The 27458-nt window shown below is 36.5% G+C and overlaps 1 protein-coding gene across 2 annotated transcripts in view; it reads left to right on the top strand.

Moving 5' to 3' along the window:
- The window catches only part of EYS (eyes shut homolog), a 2089174-nt gene that overhangs the window by 1496182 nt on the left and 565534 nt on the right, over positions 1 to 27458 (top strand). For both annotated transcript variants that reach the window (XM_033217548.1, XM_033217547.1), the window contains one exon: positions 9099 to 9211. In XM_033217548.1, the coding sequence (XP_033073439.1) occupies positions 9099 to 9211 (113 nt within the window). The remainder of the gene's footprint in view (positions 1 to 9098; positions 9212 to 27458) is intronic.

Here is a 27458-nt window from a genome sequence, read left to right as displayed (position 1 = left end):
TTCCAGTTTTTGCCCATTCAGTACGATATTAGCTGTAAATTTTGTCATTAAGCTCTTATTATTTTGAGATACGTTCTGTCAGTACCTAGTTTATTGAGAGTTTTTAGCATGAAGGGCTGTTGAATTTTGTTGAAGGTCTTTTCTGCATCTATTGAGATAATCATGTGGTTTTTGTTGATGGTTCTGTTTATGTGATAGATTACATTTATTAATTTGCATATGTTGAACCAGCCTTGCATCCCAGGGATGAAGCCGACTTGATCGTGGTAGATAAGCTTTTTGATGTGCTGCTGGATTCGGTTTGCCAGTATTTTATTGAGGATTTTCTCATTGATGTTCGTCAGGGATATTGGCCTGAAATGTTCTTTTTGTGTATGTGTCTCTGCCAGGTTTTGGTATCAGGATGATGCTGACCTCATAAAATGAATTAGGGAGGTTTCCCTTTTTTTTTCCCCATTGTTTGGAATAGTTTCAGAAGGAATGGTACCAGTTCCTCTTTGTACCTCTGGTAGAATTTGGCTGTGAATCCATCTGGTCCTGCACTTCTTTTGGTTGGTAGGCAATTAATTACTGCCTCAATTTCAGAACTTGTTATTGGTCTATTCAGGGATTTTACTTCTCCCTTGTTTATTCTTAGGAGCGTGTATGTGTCCAGAAATTTATTCATTTCTTCTAGATTTTCTAGTTTACTTGTGTAGAGGAGTTTATAGTATTCTCTGATGGTAGTTTGTATTTCTGTGAGATCGGTGGTGATATCCCCTTTATCATTTTTTATTGCTTCTATTTGCTTCTTCTCTCTTTTCTTCTTTATTAGTCTGGCTAGCCATCTATCTAGTTTGTTGATCTTTTCAAAAAACCAACTCCTTGACTCATTGATTTTTTTGAAGGGTTTTTCATGTTTCTGTCTCCTTCAGTTCTGCTCTGATCTTAGTTATTTCTTGTTTTTGCTAGCCTTTGAATTTGTTTGCTCTTGCTTCTCTACTTCTTTTAATTATGATATTAGGCTGTCCATTTTAGATCTTTCCTACTTTCTGCTATGGGCATTTAGTGCTATAAGTTTCCCTCTACACACTGCTTTAATTCTGTCCCAGAGATTCTGGTACGTTGTGTCTTGTTCTCATTGGTTTCAAAGAACATCTTTATTTGTGCCTTAATTTTGTTATTTACCCAGTAGTCATTTAGGAGCAGGTTGTACACTTTCTTTTAGTTGTGCAGTTTTGAGTGTGTTTCTTAATCTTGAGTTCTAATTTGATTGCACTGTGGTTTGAGAGACTGTTATGATTTTTATTAATTTGCATTTGCTGAGGAGTGTTTTACTTCCAATTATGTGGTCAATTTTAGAGTAAGTGTGATGTGGTGCTGAGAAGATTGTGAATTCTGTTGATTTGGGGTGGAGAGTTCTGTAGATGTCTATTAGGTCCGCTTGGTCCAGAGTTCATGTCCTTGATATCCTTGTTAATTTTCTGTCTCATTGATCTAATATTGACAGTAGGGTATTAAAGTCTCCCACTATTATTATTTGGGAGTCTAAGTCTCTTTGTAGGTCTCTAAGAACTTGCTTTATGAATCTGGATGCTCCTGTATTGGTTGCATATATACTTAGGATAGTTATCTCTTCTTGTTGCATTAAACCCTTTACCATTATGTAATGCCCTCCTTTGTCTTTTTTGATCTTTGGTTTAAAGTCTATTTTATCAGAAGCTAGGATTGTAACACCCGCTTTTTTTTTTTTTTTTTTCTTGGTAAATCTTCCTACATCCCTTTATTTTGAGCCTATGTGTGTCTTTGCACGTGAGATGGGTCTCCTGATATAGCACACCGAAGGGTCTTGACTCTTTATCCAAATTGCCAGCCTGTGTCTTAATTTAGCCCATTTACATTTAAGGTTAATGCTATTATGTGTGAATTTGATCCTGTGATTATGATGCTAACTGGTTATTTTGCCCCTTAGTTGATGCAGTTTCTTCATAGCATCCATGGTCTTTACAATTTGGTATGTTTTTGCAGTGACTGGTATCGGTTGTTCCTTTCCATGTTTAGTGCTTCCTTCAGGAGCTCTTGTGTAGCAGGCTTGGTGGTGACAAAATCTCTCAGCATTTGCTTGTTTGTAATGAATTTTATTTCTCCTTCACTTGTGAAGCTTAGTTTGGCTGGATATGAAATTCTCGATTGAAAATTGTTTCCTTTAAGAATTTTGAATATTGGCCCCCACTCTCTTCTGGCTTGCAGGGTTTCTGCCGAGAGATCTATCATTAGCCTGATGGGCTTCCCTTTGTGGGTAACCCAACCTTTCTGGCTGCCCTTCATATTTTTTCCTTCATTTCAACCTTGGTGAATCTGATAATTATGTGTCTTGAGGTTGCTCTTCTCAAGGAGTATCTTTCTGGTGTTCTCTACATTACCTGAATTTGAATGTTGGCCTGCCTTACTAGGTTGGGGAAGTTCTCCTGGATAATAACATGCAGAGCGTTTTCCAACTTGAATCTGTTCTTCCCGTCATTTTCAGATATACCAATCAAACCTGGATTTGGTCTTTTCACACAGTGCCATATTTCTTGGAGACTTGGTTCATTTCTTTTCACTTTTTTTTCTCTAATCTTGTCTTCTTGCTTTATTTCATTGAGTTGATCTTCAATCTCTGATATCCTTTCTTCTGCTTGATCAATTTGGCGATTGAAACTTGTGTGTGCTTCATGAAGTTTCCGTGCTGTGTTTTTCAGCTCTATCAGGTCATTTATGTTCTTCTCTAAACTGGTTATTCTAGTTAGCAATTCATTTAATCCTTTTTCAAGGTTCTTAGTTTCCTTGCATTGGGTTAGAGCATCCTCCTTTAGCTCAGAGGAGTTTGTTATTACCCACCTTCTGAAGCCTACTTCTTTCAATTCATCAAACTCATTGTTTATCCAGTTTTGTTCCTTTGCTGGCAAAGAGTTGTGATCCTTTGGAGAAGAAGGGGTGTTCTGTTTTTTGGAATTTTCAGCCCTTTTGCACTGGTTTCTCCCCATCTTCATGAATTTATCTACCTTTGGTATTTGAAGCTGGTGACCTTCAGATGGGGTCTCTGAGTGGACATCCTTTTTGTTGATGTTGATGTTATTACTTTCTGTTTGTTAGTTTTCCTTCTAACAGTCAGTCACCTCTGTTACCAGTCTGCTGGAGTTTGTGGAAGGTCCACTCCAGACCCTGTTTTCCTTGGTATCACCAGCAGAGGCTGCAGAACAGCAAAGATTTCCATCTGTTCCTTCCTCTGGAAGTTTTGTCCCAGAGGGGCACCAGCTAGATGCCAGCCAGAGCTCTACCGTATGAGGTGTCTATCAGGCCCTACTGGGAAGTGTCTCCTAGTCAGGACACATGGGGGTCAGGGACCAACTTGAGGAGCAATCTGTCACTTAGCAGAGCTCAAATGACATACTGGGAGATTTGCTACTCTCTTTAGTCAGGCAGGGATATTTAAGCCTGCTGAAGCTGCCCCCACAGCCACCCTTTCTCCCAATTGCTCTGTCCCAGGAAGATGGGGATTTTATCTATAAGTCCCGGACTGGGGCTGATACCCTTTTTTCAGAGATGCCCTCCCCAAAGAGGAGGAGTCTGGAGATGCAGTCTGGCCACAACACGCTTGCTGAGCTGCAGTGGGCTCCACCCAGTTCCAACTTCCCAGCGGCTTTGTTTACACTGTGAGGGTAAAACCACCTACTTAAGCTTCAGTAATGGCTTATGCCCTTCCCCTCACCAAGCTTGAGCATTCTAGGTTGACCTCAGATGGCTGTGCTGTCAGCAGGAATTTCAGGTCACTGGATCTTTGCTTGCTGGGCTCCATTGTGGTGGGACCTGGTGAGTCAGACCACTTGGCTCCCTGGTTTCAGCCCCTTTTCCAGGGGAGTGAAGGGTTCTCTTGCTGGCATTCCAGGAGTGATTGGGGTATTAAAAAAAAAAAAAAAAAAAAGCTTCTGCAGCTAGCTCGGTGTCTTCCCAAAAGGCTGCCCAGTTTTGTGCTTGAAACCCAGGGCCCTGGTGGCATAGGCACCAGAGGGAGTCTCCCGGTCTGCCGGTTATGAAGACTGTGGGAAAAAGCACAGTATTTAAGCTGGAGTGCACCTTCCTCCCGATACAGTATCTCATGGTTTCCCTTGGCTAGGGGAGGGAAATATCCTGACCACTTGCACGTCCCCAGTGAGGTGATGCCCCATCCTGCTTTGGCTTGCCCTCCATGGGCTGTACCCACTGTCCAACCAGTCCCAATGAGATGAACTAGGTACTTCATTTGGAAATGCAGAAACCGCCTGCCTTCTGCATTGATCTCACTGGGAGCTGCTCACCGGAGCTGTTCCTATTCAGCCATCTGGCCAGTGAGCTTGAGAATTGTTTTTATTATTACTGCTCAATACCATGAATTATATTCCTAGTGCTATGATTTGGCATACTACATTGCCATTTTACATTGTTTAGAAATAACCAGGAGTTATTTGTCCTGGATTAATAATAAGAACTACAGTTGAGAAATCACAGCAGCACATGTGACTGCAATTTTTTAAATGAAGATATCATGCAATGGTACCATTCTTACAATCTAATGCAGATAATTATTTCTTGTCTTTAATCTATTATATATATTTTACATTACAAATTATCATATGAATTATGTATGTTTGTTTCCCTTCTATTACTTTTAATCATCCTGTACCAGAAACCTGATTAACCTGATTATTACAAACACAAATTCAAGGAGAAAAGGTTTCCCAACACTAGAAATGCTCTAAAAACCATGTGCTTTAGAATTTAAGGCTCAGTATTTGAGTTCAGGTTTCACTTGTGTTTTACAAAATGAAATGTTAATATATACTTTATTATTTTTAACAAATTTTCATTTTGAAAACTAAATAAAAACCAAAAACAGTATCTACTATCAACCGTCACCATCATATTATAAAAACAAGAAACTTTGAAATAAATAGAGATTGAATAAATTTAGCCTTATGGAAAATTTATTCTTTTGCTTTTTGAGTTTTTAAATTACACTTTTTATATAAATGATAAATTCAAGGTGGTTCCAGCACTTAAAATATACAAAAAAAAATTCAGTTCGGTCTTCCCATTTTGGTCACTCATATGCTCAGTTCCCTTTCTTTCTCTCACCTTTTTAAAATATAGGGGTTTTTTTAACTTTTAAGTTCAGGGGTACATGTACAGGTTTGTTTATAGGTAAACTGGTGTCCTGGGGTGGTGGTGCACAGATTCTTTCATCACTCAGATATTAAGCCTGGTACATTTTAGTTACTTTTCCTCATCCTCTCCCTTCTCCCACCCTCCACCCTCCACCCTCCAATAGGCGATAGACCTAGTGCATATTGTTCACCTCTGTGTATCCAGCTATACTCATCCTTTAGCTTCCACTTCTAAGTGAGAACATGTGGTATTTTATTTTCTTTTTCTGTATTACTTTCCTAAGGATAATGGCCTCCATTTCCATCCATGTCCCTGCACTAGACATGTTTTTGTTCTTTCTTTTTGTTGCTGTGTAGTATTCCATTGTGTCTATGTACCACATTTTCTTTATCCAATTTATTATTGATGGGTATTTTGGTTGATTCCATGTCTTTGCTATTGTGAATAGTGTTGTGTATGTATATGTGTCTTCATTATAGAATGATTTGTATTCTTTTGGGTACGTACCCAGTGATGGGATTGCTGGGTCGAATGGTATTTCAGTCTTTAAGTCTTTGAGGAATTGCTACATTGCCATCCATGATGGTTGGACTAATTTACACACCCACCAATGGTGTATAAGCATTCCTTTCTCTCCATAACCTTGCCAGCAGCATCTGTTTCTTTGTTTGTTTGTTTTACATTTTAGTAATAGCTGTTTGGATTGGTGTGAGATGGTATCTCATTGTGGTTCTGATTTGCATTTAATGATCAGTGATTTTTTTTTTATTATTTTATTTTTTTAATGGAGTCTTGCTCTGTTGCCAGGCTGGAGGGCAGTGGCACGATCTCGTTTCACTGCAACTCTGCATCCCAGGTTTAAGAAAGTCTCCTGCCTCAGCCTCCCAAGTAGCTGGGACTACAGGTGTGCACCACCACGACCAGCTAAGTTCTACATTTTTAGTTGAGACAGGGTTTCACCATGTCAGCCAGGATGGTCTTGATCTCTTGACCTTGTGATCCAAGAACCTTGACCTCCCAAAGTGCTGGGATTACAAGGCATGAGCTACCGTGCCTGGCTGAGTATTTTTTTTTTTTTTTTACATGATTATTGGCCACATGTCTGTCTTCTTTTGAAAAGTGTCTGTTCATGTCCTTTGCTCACATTTTATAAGGTTGTATGTATATTTAAAGTGAAAAAACGTGGGAATTTATTTGCAAGCTAAATAACTATTCCTAACAGTACTGCAAAAAGATAATGTGTAATAGAACTAGAGAGTGGGCCAGGCGCGGTGGCTCAAGCCTGTAATCCCAGCACTTTGGGAGGCCGAGACGGGCGGATCACGAGGTCAGGAGATCGAGACCATCCTGGCTAACACGGTGAAACCCCGTCTCTACTAAAAAATACAAAAAAACAAGCCGGGCGCAGTGACGGGCCCCTGTAGTCCCAGCAACTCGGGAGGCTGAGGCAGGAGGATGGCTTAAACCCAGGAGGCGGAGCTTGCAGTGAGCTGAGATCCGGCCACAGCACTCCAGCCTGGGCAGCAGAGCGAGACTCCGTCTCAAAAAAAAAAAAAAAAAAAAAAAGAACTAGAGAGTGGTCAGTCTATTAAAACATAAGAAATGAAGAAATTTTGAATTTACTCAAATGTAAAGGCTAATGGCTGGGAAATTTTCTCTTGTCATTTTTTCAAAGCCCAAGGTGAATAAATTAATATGCATTTGAAATTCATAATGTGTGAATGAAATTGAATTATAGAATTCTGAGAAGTATCTCAATCATAGAATCATTTTTAGAACATTTTTCATAGCTCTCTAGTGTGTTTATATTAATTTGAACATTATCATTTTCTCCTTTTTTATCCCTATGAATAATAAGGATCTTAACAGAGAAAAATATGTACTGCAGTGTAAATATACTTTTATGCCATTGCTGAACTATGTCAGATTTAAATTTGAATATTCACTATTATTATAATCAAAAGCATTTTTATAAGACCATTTTATTTTTTAATAGTAAACTATAATATTTCAAGAGACATAAACTTTATTTTTAAATTTAAAAAACTAAGTTAATGTATAACTGCAATAAAAATAAGAATTAAATCTAAAAATTAAAGATTAATAAAGCTCAGAAAACTTTAACAATGGCAAATCAGTACTTTCCTAACTACAGCACATAAAAGCCAAATGTTTCTATTAAATAGTTTCTTTGGAATCTACTTGACTTGTTTGTAAACTTACTGTGTGAAATATTGTTTTATTTTCTAGTTCAGTCATTTTTGACATTTGACAGAGTATTACTAGGTGAGAGTCTTTGCAGTACATTTGAGCCTATAGCAAACTTTCAAAGGTTCTAAACTGTGATTTAAAAAGTGAAATACGTTAATCCTGAAATTTCTAAACAAGACAAAGGCCTTATTCTATTCTATTAATTATTTATAATATATTCAATAAGATACAAAGTCTTGAGATGCATATAGTGTAAAATTCTTTTCAAAAATTAAGAAAACTAATATATTTTTCAGTGTGTATGTTTAGTGGTTTCTCTGGTCATAATTTGGTTCACCTAAGCTTGACATTTTCAGTAATATTAAGAGCTTATCAGAGGACAGAACCTGAATGAATGCTCATTTCTAACTATTAAATTCTGAGCTATACTCACTTTTACTTTCTCTTTTTCTCGTAAATATACATTTAGATGTACATGTAATTACTAGTATAATATTGTATGATCATAATGATTAGGTTATTTTTGTTCACCAAATTAAATGTTCTTCAATGTACTTCTCTTCTTGTTCTTGGACCCTTAGCATCTTTTTATCGTTTTTCCCCAACTTATTCCTAAGGAGGACAGGCTGCAGAACACAAAAGGCATGTAAAAAATATCACAAGTCTTTTTATAGGTTACTTTGTTAGCTTTGATCCCTAGAAGAGCAATTCTTCTTAATGTTTTGATATCTGCAGAGAGGGCAAGGTAATTGATGTCTGTGAGAAGAAATTGCAAGAAACAAGCCAAAGACGGGAAAATGTAGTGCCTTGATGGGAAGGATGAGTGTATTAGCTTTTCTTGTATTTTTTCATTGATAATTTACTGTAATTATGTATGTTTTTCTTTAAGTATTAGTGACTATGTAATCTGTACAGTACTAAGATACATAGGCATGAGTAACTTGACAAGGTGACATTCCTTCCTACTAATTTTTAAAATAAATTTGATTGTATATATTTAAGGTATGGGCCACATGATGTTATAAGATACATATGGGTAGTAAAATAGTAACTCTAGTGAAGCAAATTAACATCCATTATCACACATAGTTACCCATTTTTCATGTGTATGTAGCAAGAGCAGCTAAAATCTATTCATTCACCAAAAGTCCCAAATACAATGCAATATTTTTAACTATAGTCCTCATGTTATACATTAGGTCTGTAGATTTGTTTATCTAAATATCTGATGCTTTTTATCTCTTGATCTAAACCTGTACATTTTCTCCCCACCCACAGCCTCAGACCTTGGCTTTATAACCACAGTTTTATTCTCTATTTCTGTGTATTTGAGTTCATTTTTTAAGAATCTACCTATAAGTGAGATAATTACATTTGTTTGTGTCTTATTTCACTTAGCATAATATCTTTCAGTTTCATCCAGGTTGTAACAAATGGCAAGATTTCCTTCTTTTATAAGGTTGAATAACAGTGTGTTTGTGTGTACACAAACATAATTTCTTTATAATTTTGCCCATGTTCATTGCAGCATTTTTCATAATAGCCAAGATATGGAAAAATCCTATTACTTTTTGGATTGATATTTATGAAATATTTGAATTACTGTACTATAAATATGTTGAATAAATCAGCCTCCAAATCCAATTGCAACCCTGACCAGTTTGAAGCAAGAATAATATATTCAAGAAAATCATATAAATTCTCTCTATTCCTCTCTCTCTCAGATGCCTGTACCAGTCAAGAATTTCACTGGCTGCATAGAAGTTATAGAAATAAATAACTGGAGATCTTTCATTCCATCCAAGGCAGTGAGAAACTATCACATTAACAATTGCAGGTAAAATAGCAGTAGTTATTTTTCAAATAATCTGTTCAAATAACCATACCAAAAGGTAACATTTCCAATGGAAATAATCTAATCAAGGCTGCAGTATATTTCATTCCTTTTGTTTTTGTTTCAGATTCCTACATTCTACTTCACTGTCTTACAGATTGAATTTTTAAGCTATATCCCAATTAAGATGGACCATTACTTATAAAGGGTATCTGTTTTGTGCTATATAAAATATACCATCCAACGAATAATCAGTCACAATCAGAAAACATCCTCTATCAGAATTCATTTAAAAATGAAGCATGCTGACGAGCATGCCTGTGTTATATTGTGTGGAGGGCTAAAATACATCCTTTCTCCAAATTATCACTCTTAAAAAGTTGTCTTGTTCTTCAGTTTCCGTTATTGGAGATATATTTCTTTCAGACTCTGCTTCTGGCTACTGAAATCTCCAAACATGGCTTTTAATTGGGTGAACTAAAGAGATAGATAGCACAAAGAAAATATTAGCCATTCATGCATTGGTAAAAAGTAGTTAAAATTTTGTTTCTTCCCTGATATTATTAAGAAGGAACTCAGGGCCAGGCGCGGTGGCTCACGCCTGTAATCCCAGCACTTTGGGAGGCCGAGGCGGGCGGATCACGAGGTCAGGAGATCAAGACCATCCTGGCGAACACGGTGAAACCCCGTCTCCACTAAAAATACAAAAAAAAAAAAAAAATTAGTCGGGTGTGGTGGCGGGCGCCTGTAGTCCCAGCTTCTAGGGAGGCTGAGGCAGGAGAATGGCGTGAACCCGGAGGCGGAGCTTGCAGTGAGCCGAGATCGCGCCACTGCACTCCAGCCTGGGCGACAGAGCGAGACTAAGTCTCAAAAAAAAAAAAAAAAAAAAAAAAAAAAAAAAAAAAAAGAAGGAACTCAGACAATTAAAATGACCCTTTATAAAAGGGGTTATTTTGGTAGTATTATGGTAAATTGGAAAAGGAGAAGTAAGATATCATGGTGAGGCAGGTTATTTGATCACAGGACAGCATAAAAGCTCATATCTTAATCAGTGTAAGGTCGTTCCTCATGCAAGACCAGAGAAGCTCTAGCCATCTGGATTTTTGAACACTCTTTCTTTTCCTTTAGAAGCCCTGTGGGATGATTTGAGCCTCGCAGTTTTGCTTCTCAATTCCCTAATTATTAATGTTATTGAGCATCTTTTCATGTGTATGTTGGATATTTGTGTATCATCTTCTCTTGAAATTTTCATATATATGTTGGATATTTGTATACCTTCTCTTGAGACATTTCTATTTGACTTTTTGTCCATTTTTGAATTGGATTGTTTGTTTAGTCTTAGGAGTTATCTATATAATCTGATTATTAATCTCTTATCAGATATATGATTTGCAAATCTTTTCTTCCATTCCGAGTTGTCTTTTTACTCTGTTAGCAGTATCTTTTGATGATGCACCATTTTGTTTACTAATGTCTGTTTTTTCTTTTATTGCCCGTGCATTTGGTGTCATATCGCTATCTAAGAAATAACTGCCAAATTCTATGTTGTGAGCCTTTTCCCCTATGTTTTCTACTAAGAGCTTTAAATTTTAGCTTTTTAATCCATTTTTAGTTAATTGTAATGTATGGTTTTAGGTAAGGGTCCAACTATTTGGCTCATTCTGTTGTATGTGGATATCCAATTTCTTCAACACCCTATGTTCACAAGCATTTCTACACACTAGGCATGAGCAATCTGAAAAAGTAACTACAAAATCTATTTTATTTACAATCTCATCAACTAAGTTCAGTTAATTGAGTCTTCTTTTTATTTTACTTAATACATCTAACTAAAGATTTATCAATGTTGTTGAATTTTTCAAACAACCAACTTTGTTTTCATCAATGTCCCCTCTAATTTGAGTTTAGATTGTTCTTTCTTCTTTTTTTAGCTTATTAAGTTGTAGTTAACTTGTTGAATTTGAGATTTCTTATTTTTTAACGTAAGCATTTTTATGGCTATGAATTTCCCCCCTTAGCCCTGCTTTCACTGCATCTCGTACATTTTGATGTGTGTTGTATTTTCATTTTTATTTGTCTCTAAGTATTTTTCTATTTTCCATTATAATTTATTCCTTGATCCTTTGGTTGTTAAAACGAGTGTTTAGTTTCCACAGATTTATAAATTTTCTGGTTTTAATTCTGTTATTGATTTTCAACTTTAACCATTGTGATCAGAAAAGATAATTTATATGACATATGTCCTTCCTCTATTGAGATTTAATTTGTGGCCTAACATATAGTCTATCCTGGAAAATGTTCCACACGCTTTTAAGAATGTGCATGCTATTGTTGTTGCATAGTATGTTCTGTGTATGTATGTCTGTTAGATCTAGCTGGTTTACTGTGTGAAGTCCTCTGTTTCCTTAATTATCTTTTACATGGTGACCCTATTAATTATTGAGAGTAGCTATTGAATTCTCCACTATTATTGTAGAATTGTCTATTTCTCTCTTAAATTCTATCTTTTTAGCTTCATGTATTTTGATAATCTGTAATCAGGTGCCTAAGTGTTTATACGCTAGGTCTGTCCTGCAGACGCTGACCCAGTGACAGATGAAAGACGTACACGGACACAGATATTTTGCTTGTCAGTGTGGCTAAAGGGCTCTACTGCCAGAGTCTGCAGCATCGGCTTCAATAAGCTGGTGAAGTTTGCATTTATTTAGTACAGATTAAATGACAAAAGTCTCAAGTAAATACCACTAGAGGGTAATTAATTTTGCTGAACCCCTGAGTAGAGAGCAATCATGCACCCTTGATGACCAAAGGTTGGTCTTAGGACCACATGAGTAAACAAGCCATTTAGATAAACTCCCTTACATTCATTTGTATGTACTTTAAGCTATTAACTCAAGGTAAGAGGATTAGTCTACCTTCAGCCATAACCCTATCCTGAGGCTTTTGCAAAACCTACCGACCTTCCAGGAAGGTTTGTGTCTATTTTACAATTTTTCCCACCACTCTGACTGAACTCTCATATTTCCCCCTTTTCTGTTATTTTGCATCAGGCTTGGTTGATTGACGAGTACAGATGTATGCAGCAACAGGTCAGGCATGCTGGACACTGCTCGTATTCCGGCTTTGAATCCTAGAATTAGTAAATAACATAAGACAAACATGAGTATAATTAGCAACATTCTTTTCCAATCCCTATGGAATTTAGTTCCATGTGTGCTGTTACTAAGGAACCCCACTGGGTGTATGATAATCTCTCTTAGCCAAGCAGTCACATTGTTAGAAGCTGGGAAGTGGATGTTTGAGTGTAGCAGGTACCACATGCAGGCAGAGTGAGAGAACTTAAAAAAGGTTAATAAAGCATAGCAAGGAACACACACATTATCTGGAGTGAATGATGTGTGTGTCTGGAGCAAGATTTGTTCAGCCTCTTGAGTTGTCTTTTTCAGCATCCCCCAGGTAATGTCCAGGGCTGCGGGTCCTATAGGATCCTTTTCTTCATTTCTGGTTCCAGGTTGGGTCTAGCCATGGTATAGTTTGATGTGTCATGCTGGAATCCAAAGAGGACCTGAGGGGGTGTGAACACAATCATATCCTCTTCCCCATGTTAGCAGTTCATTTGTACCACACCATTCATTACTGTTTACATCTTTCCATAAAATTGCAGGTTTTATCAGTGTTTTTCCATAGCTGATTGAAATTTATCTAATTTTAAAAATTGAGGGTAAATAAGACTTGTGCTGGTAGTGTTGCAGGGTCCTTACTCATACTCCCCCTTTTTTGAGCATATTTTTAAGGGTGGAGTGGGCACGTTCTATATGGCCTGTCATTGGGGGTTACATGAGATGCTTATGCAATGTTGGATATTCCATGTGTGACAAAATTGTTGAAATTGTGAGCTGGCATAAGTGGTCCAGCAATGGTCCATAAGTGGACCATTATCAGTTTTAATTTTGTGGGCTGCCCCATAAATGCAAAAGTTAAGTGAAGATGTTTAGTGACATATCGGGTGGACTCTCCAGGAAGAGCGTGTGCACTAATTAGATGAGTGTTATCAATGGACACATGTACATATCTAAGTTTTCCAAATTTAAGGATGTAACATCTGTTTGCCATAACTGCCATAGTCCTAGAGGACTAGAACCCTCTAGGGTTAACACCTGTTGAAAGAGGGGATATGCCTGTGAGCTGGCAATCTGGACATTGCAGAATAACTTGTTTAGCTAGCCTCTGGGTAGGTTGAAATTGCTTAGTTAAGTTTCTCCAGTTTTGGTGGAAGAACTGATGTGACTGGGTGTCTTGGTCAAGCAGTGATGTCATAACCTGAAGGTCTGCTTGATCATTGCCATAAGCCAATGGGCCAGGTGGTGAGCTGTGGGCTCGAATGTATGTAATAAAAATAAGATGTGTATGTTGATTTAGCAATTGCTGAAGTCAAAAAGTACACACAGGGTGGGCTTTAGAGTGGACTTAATTATGGCTGTCTCAAGGTTCTGCAGTAAATAAACAGAATAAGCAGAGTCACTAACATTATTGATGGGTTGAGTGGAAAATTCCTCCAAAGCCAATATTGAGGTCCCAACCTCAGTTTTTTGAGTGCTAGTAAACCCAGAACGAGGAGGAAATTATGTGATCTCCACCAAATGGCCATTTTTTTATGTTTACCAGAACCATCAGTAAATAGTATTAAAGCGTTAGGTACAGGAGAGTGAACTATTTTTGCAGGTAACATCACAGAAGTACGAGGTAAGAACTGAAGGAGTTTATCAGCAGGAAGGGCATGGTCTATATGGCCTGTGTAATCAGAGAAGGCTATTTGCAAATCGATAGGTAATGGAAATACTGCTTCAAATTGCTTTTTACTTAAAGAAATCCTGATGATATTAAGATCATAATGTAGCAATTGATTGCATTGTCTGCGACCTGAATTTATGAATTTACTGATTATAGGGAAAGAGTGTTTTAGTCCCAGTATGTGAGCAAAAAACCCATTCTAGAAAGCATAGTACTGGGGCCATCTGTCCTATTAACCCTGTAGGGGAGTGTTTAGTGGGAAAAATAAACAATTGAATTGAATAGCCTGGGTCTATCCAATCTAGTTGCCTGTGAGAAATGGTTTGTTCTGTTTCCTTGATTATCCTTTTTGCTGCAGGAGTTAAATACCTGGGAGAATCCAGGGCTCAGTTGCCCTTTAAGATAGAAAACAGGTATTGCAACTTATCAGTAGGTATGTCCAAGGTGGGCTGAAGCCAGTTAATATCACTTAGTAATTTCTGATAATCATTTAAGTAATCATTTAAGGTATGTAAGTTGCTACTATTTAATTTAACATTGTGAGGTCTTACCAGGGAGTTAGTATGTACCCAAGATACTTCCAAGGAGAAGACATTTGTACTTTTTCAGGTGCAATCATTAAATCTCTTAAATGTATATTCTTTATGACAGAGTTACTAGCTTTAAAAGTATTGGCTCCGTTGGGGCTGCTAGTAAAATATCATCCATAAAATGAATAACCTTGCAATCAGAAAATTCTTTTCTACTAGGGAGCAAAGCTTGATTTACATGAAACTGACACATGGTAAGACTGTTTAGCATCCCTTGAGGAAGGAGTTTTTAATGAAATCAGCAAGCTGGCTTCTCATTATTGATAGCTGGTATTGTAAACACAAATCTTTCTCTGTCTTGTTCTGCTAGTGGAATGGTATAAAAGCAGTCAATAACGATTGTAAGTCAATCTTGAGGAATCACTGCGTGGAGGGAAGGCCGTGTTGAAGGGGCCCTGTAAGTTGCAAATTAGCATTAATAGCACATAGATCATGCAAAACCTTCATTTACCAGATTTTTTGGGAATGACAAAAATGGGTGAATTCCGGGGGCTGTTTGATGGTTCTGTATGGCTGGCTTTTAATTGCTCCCCAACTAATTCATGGGCTCTTTTTAATTTCTCTCCCTTTGGCGGTTACTGTTTTACTTAAATTGGATTTGGAGAGAGTCACTTTAGGAGTAAGGGAGAAATAACAACAGTGGCCATTATTGGAAAGAAGTCTCTTAAATTCTTCAATTTTACTTGTATCTTAGAAGATAATTATAATCTGGGATGTCTCTTATATACAAGAAACACATGAAATTTTGCCATGGGTCACCCATGGAGCCGGAGGGCAGCAGTGCGAATCCCAGGGAGGCAGCAGTGTTGCACTTCCCTAGGCGCTTTTCGTCTGTGTCGCTTCTGCCCTCTGCCAGTCTGGGGTGTCACGAGCTTCCCTGACACCGAGCTTTTTCTTCCACCCATTGTCAGCTTGGCCACATGGCTCTGGCCTCTAATGTCTTTTCTTAAATTTTTATAAGCATTACAAGAAATGGGTTTATATACTCAATTGCCTTGTTGATCTTGCATTACTGGGCAGGCTAAAAACTCCCCTTCTAATGCCGCTTGCCTAAGACAGGGTCCCATGAATGTAGCACATCCCTTGTCTTTTTTCCAATTTATTAGAGGAGGGGACTCAAGCAAACCTCCATTTCCTCTTTGTTATTTTGGCCTGCTGATAGCACATCTGAGGGACAAGGAGGTGGTAAGGCAGGTGACAGTTCTTCCTCCTTCCCCTTTTTAGGTTCTTCTGTGTATAATGGGACCAGAGCCAACCTCACCAAAGCTCATAGTGTTAGAGATGATACTGGGACCCATTGCCCATGATGTTGTTTCTGCTTTCTCTCCACTTGTTCCCAGAGCTCTATGTCTAGCATACCTCCTTCTGAGAACCATGGGTTATGGAATGCAATAGTTTGCATTAGTTCCCTTAACAGAGCCTGTGAAACTGAGGCTCCACTAGCTTTAAGCAGCTGTTTTAATACTTTTATATACTGTTTCTGTTGAGCTGATAACTGTTGTCCCATGATGAAACCCTAGCCTGAACAATCCCCCCAAACTTGGAAATCCCGAGCGGGCACCAATGACTTACTGACTCACTGACTGCGCAGTCCTTTTCACCTTCATTTTCGAGGGTTCCGTCGCAATCACCATTCCATTGCAGCATTCCTCACATGAGGCACCACATGCTAGGGTCGGACCCACAGACCCAGGCTGCACAATGGATGAATAATGTACTCAGACACTGATATTCAGTGAAAGAGAAGGCCAGGGGCCAGGCCGATCACAGAGTTGTGACAGCCATGCATGCCCTGACTAGCTGTCTCTACAGGCATTTATTAAGCACAGATTTAAATGACAAAGGCTTTGAGTTAACACAACTGTGGATAATTAATCTGGTCACCCTCAACCAGAGAGATCAGTTCTGCCCACGAATGATCAAAGGTTGGTCTTAGGACCACATGAGTAAACAAGCTATTTAGATAAACTCCCTTACATTCCTTTGTACCTACTTTAAGCTATTAACTCAAGGTAAGAGTATTAGGCTGCCTTCAGTCATAACCCTATCCTTAGGCTTTTGCAAAACCTTCTAGCCTTCCAAGAAGATTTGTGTCTATTTTACAATTTTTCCCACCACCCTGACTGAACTCCTACATTTATATATGTTATATCTTCTTGCTGTATTGAGTCATTTATTAACATATAATGTTCTTCTTTGGTGTTAACATTTTTTATTTTAAAGTCTATTTTGTCTGATATTAAGCTAGCAACCCCCACTCTCTTTTGGTTACTATTTGCATATAATCTTTTTTTCATCCTTTCAGTTGTAATCTATTTAATATTTGTGATTTTATTTTATTTTATTTTATTTATTTATTTATTTATTTTTTGAGGCGGAGTCTCGCTCTGTCGCCCGGACTGGAGTGCAGTGGCCGGATCTCAGCTCACTGCAAGCTCCGTCTCCCAGGTTTACGCCATTCTCCTGCCTCAGCCTCCCGAGTAGCTGGAACTACAGGCGCCCGCCACCTCGCCCGGCTAGTTTTTGTATTTTTAGTAGAGATGGGGTTTCACCGTGTTAGCCAGGATGGTCTCGATCTCCTGACCTCGTGATCCGCCCGTCTCGGCCTCCCAAAGTGCTGGGATTACAGGCTTGAGCCACCGCGCCCGGCCTAATATTTGTGATTTTAGATCTAAAGTGAATCTTTGGTAGAGAGCATATAGTTGAATCAAGTGTTTTTATCCATTCTGCAGGTTTCTGTTTTTTGATTCAAGAGTACAAACATTTATAATTAAAATAATTGCTAAGAAGGGATTGACTTCTGCTATTTTGTGATTTGTTTTCCTTATTCTTTATAGTTTTTGTCTCTCATTTTTTACATTACTGTCTTTTCATGTTTAGTTTATCTTTTATAGTGAAGTATTTAAAATTTTTTTCTAATTTTATTTTGCATACATTCTATAGATATTTTCTTTGTGGTTACCATGCAATTAACAGCCTAAAGTCATTAACACTCTAACTTGGGTTTATAACAAACAAAAACTCTACTCCTTTAACAGCTCTGTTCCCACTCCTTTTGGTTGTTGATGGCACATTAACTTTTAGAATAATTTTAATGTATTAATCTCTTTATTTAGAAAACAATTATTAGAAATTATTATAAAACAAAAACTGCATTATAAGCCATTTAGCTTTGATAATTGCCTATGAATTTACTCTTATTTCTTCATTCGACATACAGTTACTATCCAGGGTCTTTCATTTCACACTGCAGGATTCCCCTTGAGCATTTCTAGCAAGGAAGGTCCAGTGGTAACAAACTTTTTTAGCTTTTGTTTATCTGGGAATGTCTTAATTTCTACCTTTTTATTATTATTTTTTTAATTGAGACAGTCTTGCTCTGTCACCAAAGCTGGAGTGCGGTGGCACTAACTTGGCTCACTGCAACCTCTGCCTCCTAGATTCAAGTGACTCCACTGCCTCAGCATCCTGAGTAGTTGGGATTACAGGCACACACAACACCTGGCTAATTTTTGTATTTTTAGTAGAGATGGTGTTTCACAATGTTGGCCAAGCTAGTCTCAAACTCCTGACCTAAAGTGATCCACCTGCCTCGGCCTCCCAAAGTGCTGGAATTATAGGCATGAACCATTGCACCCAGCTCTTCCTAACTTCTGAAGGACTCTTTTGTCAAATATAGAATTCTTGCTTTACAGAGTTGTTTTCTTTCAGCATTTTGAATATTGTAAACTTTTACCTTCTAGCCTACAAAATTATTGATGAGAAATCTAATCTTATTGAGAATCCTTGTATGTGAAAAGTAATTTTCTTTTGCTGCTTTTAAGAGTTTCACTTCATTTTTAGTTTTCAAAAGTCTGATTTTAATATGTATCCATGTAGCTCTGAGTTTGTTTTATATGGAGTTTCTTAAAGACTTCTCAAGTCTTTTATAAACCCTTTCCTGGGCATGGATGGTCATTTTAAAATTTTCCTCATATATGCAGTTATTTTTGAATGTTCTAATCTTTAGTGAAAAGTGTGAAAAAAGACAAACAGTGAGGAGAAAAATAGTTTAAGGTGGTGGGGAGTAACAACAATGTGGGGGAAGTGTGACAATGACCACTATCTATTTCACTGATCAGCTATATTATCAGAAGCAGTAATCAGTGATCAAAGCACAGATGTCTAATATGTGGAGAAGAGGATCTTTTCTGTCCACATGGCCCTCACAAGCTGTGTGCAGACTGCACCAGAAACATGCACACACCTGCCTGCCACATGACTAAGAAGTGGGGCGTGGGTGCATGCTACTGTTTTAAGAGCTGAAACTGACCAAAATTAATCACAATTTAATTTAGAAGCCTTCACCTGGAAAGTTGAAAACCTTCAGTAGATTTCACTATTTCAGAATAGTTACATCAAAAATATTCTGGGCCAGGCATGGTGACTCACGTCTGTAATCCCAGCACTTTGGGAGGCCCAGGCAGTTGGATCATGAGGTCAAAAGTTCAAGACCAGTCTGGCCAACATGGTGATACCCCATCTCTACTAAAAATACAAAAATTAGCCTGGCGTGGTTGCACACACCTGTAGTCCCAGCTACTTGAGAGGCTGAAGCAGGAGAATTGCTTGAACCCAAGAGGCAGAGGGTGCAGTGAGCCAAGATCACGCCACTGCACTCCAGCCTGGGCGACAGAGTGAGACTCCATCTCAAAAAATTATATATATATATATATATATATATATATATAATTTTTTTTTTTGAGATGGAGTGCCAGTACAATTGTTGTCTAGGTAGGGAGATAGATTTCTTGTGATTCCTACTCTGCCTTATTTCCTTTATTAATTCTTATAAAATAAAATGACAAATTCATTATGCATTAACATGAATAATATAACATAGCATGTTTTATGCAAAACAGTTTTACTTTTCCAAAACAAGTAAAAATAATGATAAGAGTGGCACTATATTATGTATCAGCAAACATATTTAATACCTGCTTTAATACAGCTAGATCCTCATATGTGCTTCTGCATTCAATCTGTCCTATAAGTATTTTGCTGAAGTAGTTGGAGAAATTTTGGCCTCCCAACACATACATATTTTGAAAAGATAAAAGAGTTTTAATAGACTTTTCAAATAATTGAGTACTCCTCTTTGATATTATGCCAAAATTGATAACTAATAAATTGTTAAAGGTGAGTTGAAAAGTGGAATGTAAAACCCAATCAATGGACATTTTATACTCAATTAAATTAACATTCATTGCTCTATCTTGCATTTTGAATGGATCTTTTATTCATGCACAATTTTTTGTTGCCAAAATATTGGTCTCAAGTTATTCAGCTCTACCAAATGTCAACATATATCTTTGTAAAATATTTAAAAATAATATTTGTTAATATTCCCTACAATCTCATCAGAAAAGATTTTAAGTATTGTATAGCTGCCATTCTGACCATGGTAGATGACTTGCCCACAATTCTGAAATATGCTTGAAAGTTCAAATTTTAACATTGGCAACAAATGCTGTTAGCTGTTTTCTTTGGAGTGGCAGCCCCATTTTATTTTTGAGAAAATGTCTACCCAGTACCCAAGAATGCATAATCATAGCTTAAAATTTAGTTGTTCTTTCATGTAAAACTGTGTTCCACAAAAATTAGCAGCTAGTTGGTCTTACACATCAAAAATGACTCATGTTTCTCCTTGAGGCCATCATCTTACTCCAGTTTACAGCAGAAATACTTTATGCATACCCCCTTTTCATCATACACATTATTAAAAAGGTGTATAATTCATAACTTATATTTGAATAAAGTTAATGTTACCACTATTTCAAGTACAATTATCTTAAAATTTTTAATTAAAGTGATAATACTATATCTAGTACAGTTGGTGCCACTATTTGTATCATACTAAGCCATCAGTAGTTTTATCCACTACTGATGGATAGTAGGTAATCCTTTGACTATCAGTGCAAATATAAACACAGTTAAAAAGTCAAATAACATTTAAATAACCGCCAAATGACACTATGAGAATTGAAGCTTGCCACTAATTTGTCTGGTGGCTCTGTTTACTTATTACAGCAAGGCTTATCTGGACAGATGATCCTTGGAAGACTACGCGTGATGTAGGATTTTATTACAGGGAATGTAGTCTTACTTTACCATTTTATATTAATTATATCACTGAGGTTCTGTTATTGAGAAGCTAAAAGTCTTACATACATGAACGAAGTAAGGTGACTATCATCACAAATTGTAAATTTCTTGCTTGATGCTCAGTGACACATTTTTTAAATTTACCAAAATATTTAAATTTCTAGAATAGTTTGATCTATTTCCTCACCTCTTCTTTGCAATCAGCTTTATGTTGATATAAGAAAATCTAGCAATAGTTATTAACATAGCATTGACAGAGAAACTGATTCACCAATTTGGTATTTTGGTTTTTGTTTATTTGGTGATGGTGATTGTTGTTTGGTTTTATGTTTGCTTGAATCATTTTACCAAGGTTTTTTACAACAGTAAAGTTGATACTAATTGTATCTGTGTATATGGCAAATATTTTCACCTATGGATTAACTCATAGCATTTTCTCTATTTTATAGTCACCTACATTTATTTCACCTGTGTTCTTAATAATTAGGTAGAATATACATCAGGCACAAAAATTTTATTATCACATACTTGTTTATGTCTTATGCCCAAAATATGAAAGGCTGATTTTTCTCATTCAGGCAGAGTAGACAGGTTTCAATGTAGTATGATATAAAGAACAGCTAAATCGGATATTCTACCTCTAGTTTCTTCCCTGCAGAAGCACTCATGTGTAATCTAATGACTCTCTGAAGAGCCTTATTAGAAATAGTAGAACTTTGCAAAGCAGGGAAATGGATGTTTAAAAAGGTAATAAGATGGAATAGTAATACTTATAAGTCAGTGAAAATAATATGCATCAATATGGATAATTTTTAAAAATACTTTGTAAAAAAAAGTAACTACAAGAAACATACCATTTACATACACCTTTAAAGCTACCTTATATCCAAACACCATCTTGCCCTTTATTACACATTCTCAAATTTTTCCATATAAGGATCACGACTCTGGACTAAATGTGATGTTATATTACCCTACCATCCCCTTTTAAATAATTACTGTTACCTGAATGAATGTGTTGTGAAAATAGGCACAAGTATTTTAATAGAAGGAAATGATTCAGAAACCAAAGATAAAAATCACCAGAGATCATTTTCCACTTTTATCCCCCCCCACATATCATCTGAAAATGTCATTAGTATCACTAAATTGGACATTATTTGCTTTTCAATAGAGAGTAAGTTATAAAGCATATAACATGTTTTTTTATACATTTGTGGTAACTATCTAGAAACCCTACTTTTAAGTAAATATTCATTTTAAATGTTTGTACACATACATGCATTTGGCTACTCTTTAAATAATAGCAATAAAGTGACCAGTTTTGTGAAATCATAATTTCCCCAAATGAATTGAGCTTTTATTCCATGTGCAAATTCTATCCTTCCCATTTCATGAGGGAAATTCAGATTAAATGCATACTTTTTGGTATGGTCTCTGCTTACTTTTTTAAAGTAAAGTGACATTTTGATATCATTAACAGTCTGATTCTAAAGCTTAGAACCAATCATATAGAACTGTAAAGAAGAACAATGACTCTGGAACCATACATTGAACAGTGATTGTATTACTTATTTCCTATGTGACTTCATGGCTTCTTCATCTATAAATGGTGATGATGACAATAATACTGACCACAGAGTATTGCATGATTTGATATATATTTTTTTAAATCCTCAGAATGGGGCCAAATACATAGCATGTATGTTATAATGTCTAGTTATTGTTATTGCACTTGTTGTTGTTTATCATTTGCTTCTCCTCAACCTAAAAGTCAACATAGTCCCTTTTCCTGAATTTTTCTGAAAAGCAACTAACACAAAATTTGGTTGGGGAAGGGTCACGAAGAAGAGGTCAGATATTTCAGAAAACAGCACAACAAAGCAAAGATGTAAATATATATATCTGCTATCCTCAATCTTAGAAATACCTTAACTACTCTTACCTCCAATCTTAAAGATCTGCTCTTGAACTCAGTCCCAGCCCTTTTTCCTTTTTCCAATTTCTGTGCCCTCCCTATTATCTATCCTCAACTCATTATTCCAGAAACCCTTAACCCCTTGCTCTCTAGAAACTCAATTTATTTTATCATATGAAGAACAATTAACTTTCATAATATTATTTTTTTAACTTTTGGACCATGCCCCAGGATTAATCTTTTCCTAATTAATTGTTTGAACATAGTATTTTCACACACTAAAGGCTATTCCCAAAAGTAATTTAAGGTGTTTCTCCTTGTTACACAGATTTAATCACAACACATGGTTAATACGCTGCAACTCCAGAAGGATTGCTTCTGCCACGTTACACAGATGGGAACTAGAGAGCTTGCCTGCTGATTTTGTGGTAGTGGGTTTTGAGTTAAGCTGTGTGTTTCTATGGAGAGGATTTAAAAGTCAGATACACCAAGTTTCAAAGTTCAGCTGTGTTGCTTACTATTGACATAACTTTAGGAAAATTACTTAACCTCTCTGTACTTCAGTTTCCTTACCAATAAAGTGGAGACAATAATATTGGTAATAATAGGGTTAACATAAGGAAAAAATGAAATTGTATATAAGCCATGCACTTAGCACAATGTGTGGACACAGAAGTTATTTCAATTTTGTTAACTGTTATAATCAGCCGTCTTCGCATATGCTTATTTGACAATATTCCCAATAAATTTACAAGAATAATCTTCTAAGAATAACACTTTTCATAAGAACTCCAAAAGCCCTACCTTAATTTTTTAAAGTATCTATTTTTATTCCAGTAAAAAATAAGTGAGAATAATACACTAAAATAAATAAAAGACCCTTAAGAATAGAGAACAAATACAAAATTCATAGACTTTTTTATATTATATATTGGATTTATTTCTATTCCCATTTGACTTTTTAATTTTGCATAAGTTTTTAACTGAAATATGGTTTCACTTCCCTGCACTGTAAAAGTTTCCAGTGTTCTATTCCTGTCTTTTTCAAATCTTTGTGCATTGTATGCTTTTCTTGACAATTGAAAGCTATCAATATTTATATTTTAAAATCTATTTTAATACTTGGGAAATGAAACATTCAGGGAAATGAAACTATTTTCAGTTTTCCAATAAAATGAATATAGTTAGGCTTTACTTATACAAATATAATCCTATATGATATAATTTGAAATGAATCATTTTCAGATGTAGCTATTTGAGGTTACATATTTTATTACTATAAACAATAGATTAATGACAGCTCTGTTAAAACTATTGCATATATTTAAAACTGTGGTGACATTGATAAGAGTCATATCCTCTAGTCCTCCCAGGCATCTATATTTTCAATATCTGCTTTTGGTATTAACAGATGGCAGTCTTTCAAATGTTTATTGTGGCCTTCAGAATAAAAGTTAAACTCTCTACTAGGTTTGCAACAGAAGAGCTTACATACCCCCTCCATAATGTAAAATGTTCCCATAGTAGTTGCCAGGCAATGATAATGTGCTCAGTCTCCTCCATCCCTCTTGCATCTAGGTGGGGCTACAGAGCTAGTCCTCATCAATGGAATGCCAACTAAAGTGTGGGACTTCTGTCTTATGTTTATGAAATGCATTTGCTGCCACTGAGGATGAGGAAGACTTCAAGGACACAGGTTATGATCGAAGCTTCTGAAGTTAAAGCTATTTCTAGAGCCTCCCACAAGAAAAAACATGAAGAAGTTATAATACTAGAAGTAACACAGGCTCATTAAGATATGTTAGTGAAGTAGAAGAACCAACTGCACCAAAGATCAAATCAAAGGTTGCTCCATTTCCTCCAAGCATATTGTTTAGATCACCTCAAGCATCTGTCATTAAGTTGAGAGATAAAGGTATAAGAGGAAAAGAAAAAGAAATAGAGCCAGCTTTAGAATTATGCCAAAGAAAGAACAATATGTATTGTTATTAACATGCATCAGACTAGATACAAATAAATCAGTGCTTCCTAAATTTTGATTTAAGTATAAATAATAAAAAAAAAAAACCCACAAACCTAAGTCAAAAAAAAACAAAAACAAAAAACAAAAAACAAAAGCCTGTAACTATGAAACGACACTTAGGACCCAAAAATTATACTAACATGTAAATTTTTACAGTATGTGAAAGCTCTGTATTCCCCAAGGAGTATATACTACCCAAACACTCTCTTCAGATATGACTGGAGGCCAGGTTCACCTGGGGCCAGGTACAATGGATGAGAAAGTTACTCCCCAAGATAATCTAATAAAAAAGTTTTATAGTATAATGCAGAGGTGCACAGCAATATACTCTCATTATAATATCATTATACTGTATTATCTATTATAGTATAATACTTTGCCCCTCTGCATTATACTATAGTAATGAATTAGCCACTTTTAATTATTGCTGTGCAATCATGTTTCTCCATTTCTATATGGGCGTTTTGTGCAGTTATCCTGCCCCTGCTCCACTTGTTTATATCAAGGATGGTAGAAGAATTGTCTTTTAGTTTGTGGTTCTGCAGACCTAAAAGAGCCACAGCCGAATGGAGAGAACTGGACATCACACAGAAATCACTGACACTGAGTTAGATACAGTGATTGGATGGATGAGATGCCTACTGTATCTTTTGATAGGGGCTGGAGACATTCTGTATGAAAGGAAGGGAAAGTGCATGGATATTTAGTAGCCAGAGGAGCGGCCTAAAGGACATACATCTAGCTGTCCACCAAAGCAATGTGGAACTTTCACTAAAGGCAGCAGTTCAGACAGTGGCAACCTTTTCTAGTCACCTTGCCTCAGAGATCACCAAACTGCAGGCACAAGCTAAATTCAGCCTACCACTTGTCTTTACAAAGCCTGAGAATAAAGATTTTTTAAAAATTTTAAATGGTTAGAAAAATAAGAGTAATATTTTTGAAACTTGAAAATTATATGAAATTTAAATTTCAGCATCTAAAAATAAAGTTCTACTGTTACATAGCCACATTGAGTCATTTACATATTATCTATGGTTGCTTTCAGATTGCAACCACAGTTGAGTAGTTGTACCAGAAATGTAGGACCCACAAAGCCTAAAATATTTACTATCTGGCTCTTTATGGAAAAAGTTTGTCAATGTCTTGTGTAAGAACGTAGAACATAGACCTAGTTCTCACCAATGAAATATGAAGAGAAATAAATTATGCCACTTACGACTCAAACATATGATGCATGATTCTTTGGACTTTCTCTGTCACTTAATCTTTCTCCCCTCAGCTTCTTGCTGGAAGAAGAGGACTCTAAGGCCCCCCGCCAAGAATGGCATCAAAGGATGGAGGTTTCCTAAGATCCTTCTGTTCTCTCAGTCCCATTGAACATAACCACCAGCATTAGACTACTAAGTGAGTTAAAATGAACAATTAAGTTAGGCTACTAAAATTTGGTGATAGATTTGTTACATCAGTGAAGACTATACAAACTAATGTAGGCTGCTAAAATTTTAACCTACCTAAGGTGTCAGGATATTTCTGTTTAGCCTTGAACACACTTACTTATCTGGTTCCATCGTATTCCTCCAGCTTCCATCTCACTACTGCTCCATACTAACTGTTTTTTTCTTCCACTTTATAATATTTTAACTCCTGCTATGCTGTGAACATTAAGATAAAGTCCATGTCATTAAGGAACTCATAGTGTATTAGGGGGAGAATACATACACAGATAATTATAATAAAAGAGGGAGTTCCAAATGATATATATACTTCCTTGGTTGCCATAACAATGCCTGTGATTGATGGATAGATATAAGTAAAGAGAGGAGAAGTTGTTTAGTACTATATGGCTGAGTAGTGCAAAGTCACCTATGCTTAGCTCATCCTGTCAGAGAGACAGCTTCGTTGGCTTTTAATTCCCAAAGAAGGCATTAAGCTACAACAGATACTGCTTGGTAGGGTAGATAGTGCCTTTAAGTCTATCAGATAATTGTTGATTATCATTATCAAGCCTTCTCACTTTTTCCACAGACATTGCCAATTTGACTGCCTACTCACCAGGTATATGTACTTGTTACACTTCAAAGGATTCTGTGTGCTAAGGCACTATATCAGTCAAAATTCAAATTTCTAAGAGTACCATACTATTCAGCCCCAGCAAGAAATGATCTCAGTTTGACTAAGGTTTATTCCTGTAGTACTCATTCATTCATTCATTCATTCATTCACAGTAAATATGTATTGAGCTTTTACTACTACTGATGGTCAGATTATTGTCTAGATACTGAGATATAAAGACAAAACAGTTCCACTCTGCTCGTCGTAAAGCATATATTTGTGTAGCTATTTTCAGGGAGTGGGTTTGGGAGAGGGAAAGTACCCAAACCCAGCACAAAGCAGACATAACAGAATCAGAAACTATACCACTATGCCTGTTCTTCCTCCTTTAGAATATGAAATATCTTTCAAGTATTTTGGAGATGTAAAGCCTTCCCATATGATGAGAACTCCTGCCACAGAGAGAAATTGGCTAATGAATATCATAGCCATTGAGTATACTGGGATACAGGATACAACAAAACAAAACAAAAGCAAGGGTCACTATTCTAGTGAATATATAAGAGATTTTGTGTTGCCCAAAAGAGACTCACCTTTCTCAGCCTGGGAAAATGTGGGTGTGCTTTATAAAAGAAGGAATACCTGAACTTTGCTCTAAAGTGGGAGCTTACCAGAATATGAAAGTTGAAAGCATTCTAGATAAGAAGCCAGAGAATTTTTAATATTGCCATG

The sequence above is a fragment of the Trachypithecus francoisi genome, unplaced genomic scaffold (assembly GCF_009764315.1).
Source record: "Trachypithecus francoisi isolate TF-2019V2 unplaced genomic scaffold, Tfra_2.0 Lachesis_group10, whole genome shotgun sequence".
Classification (NCBI taxonomy): domain Eukaryota; kingdom Metazoa; phylum Chordata; class Mammalia; order Primates; family Cercopithecidae; genus Trachypithecus; species Trachypithecus francoisi.
Note: the sequence above shows the minus strand (reverse complement) of the source record. Positions and strands in the feature narration are given on the sequence as shown.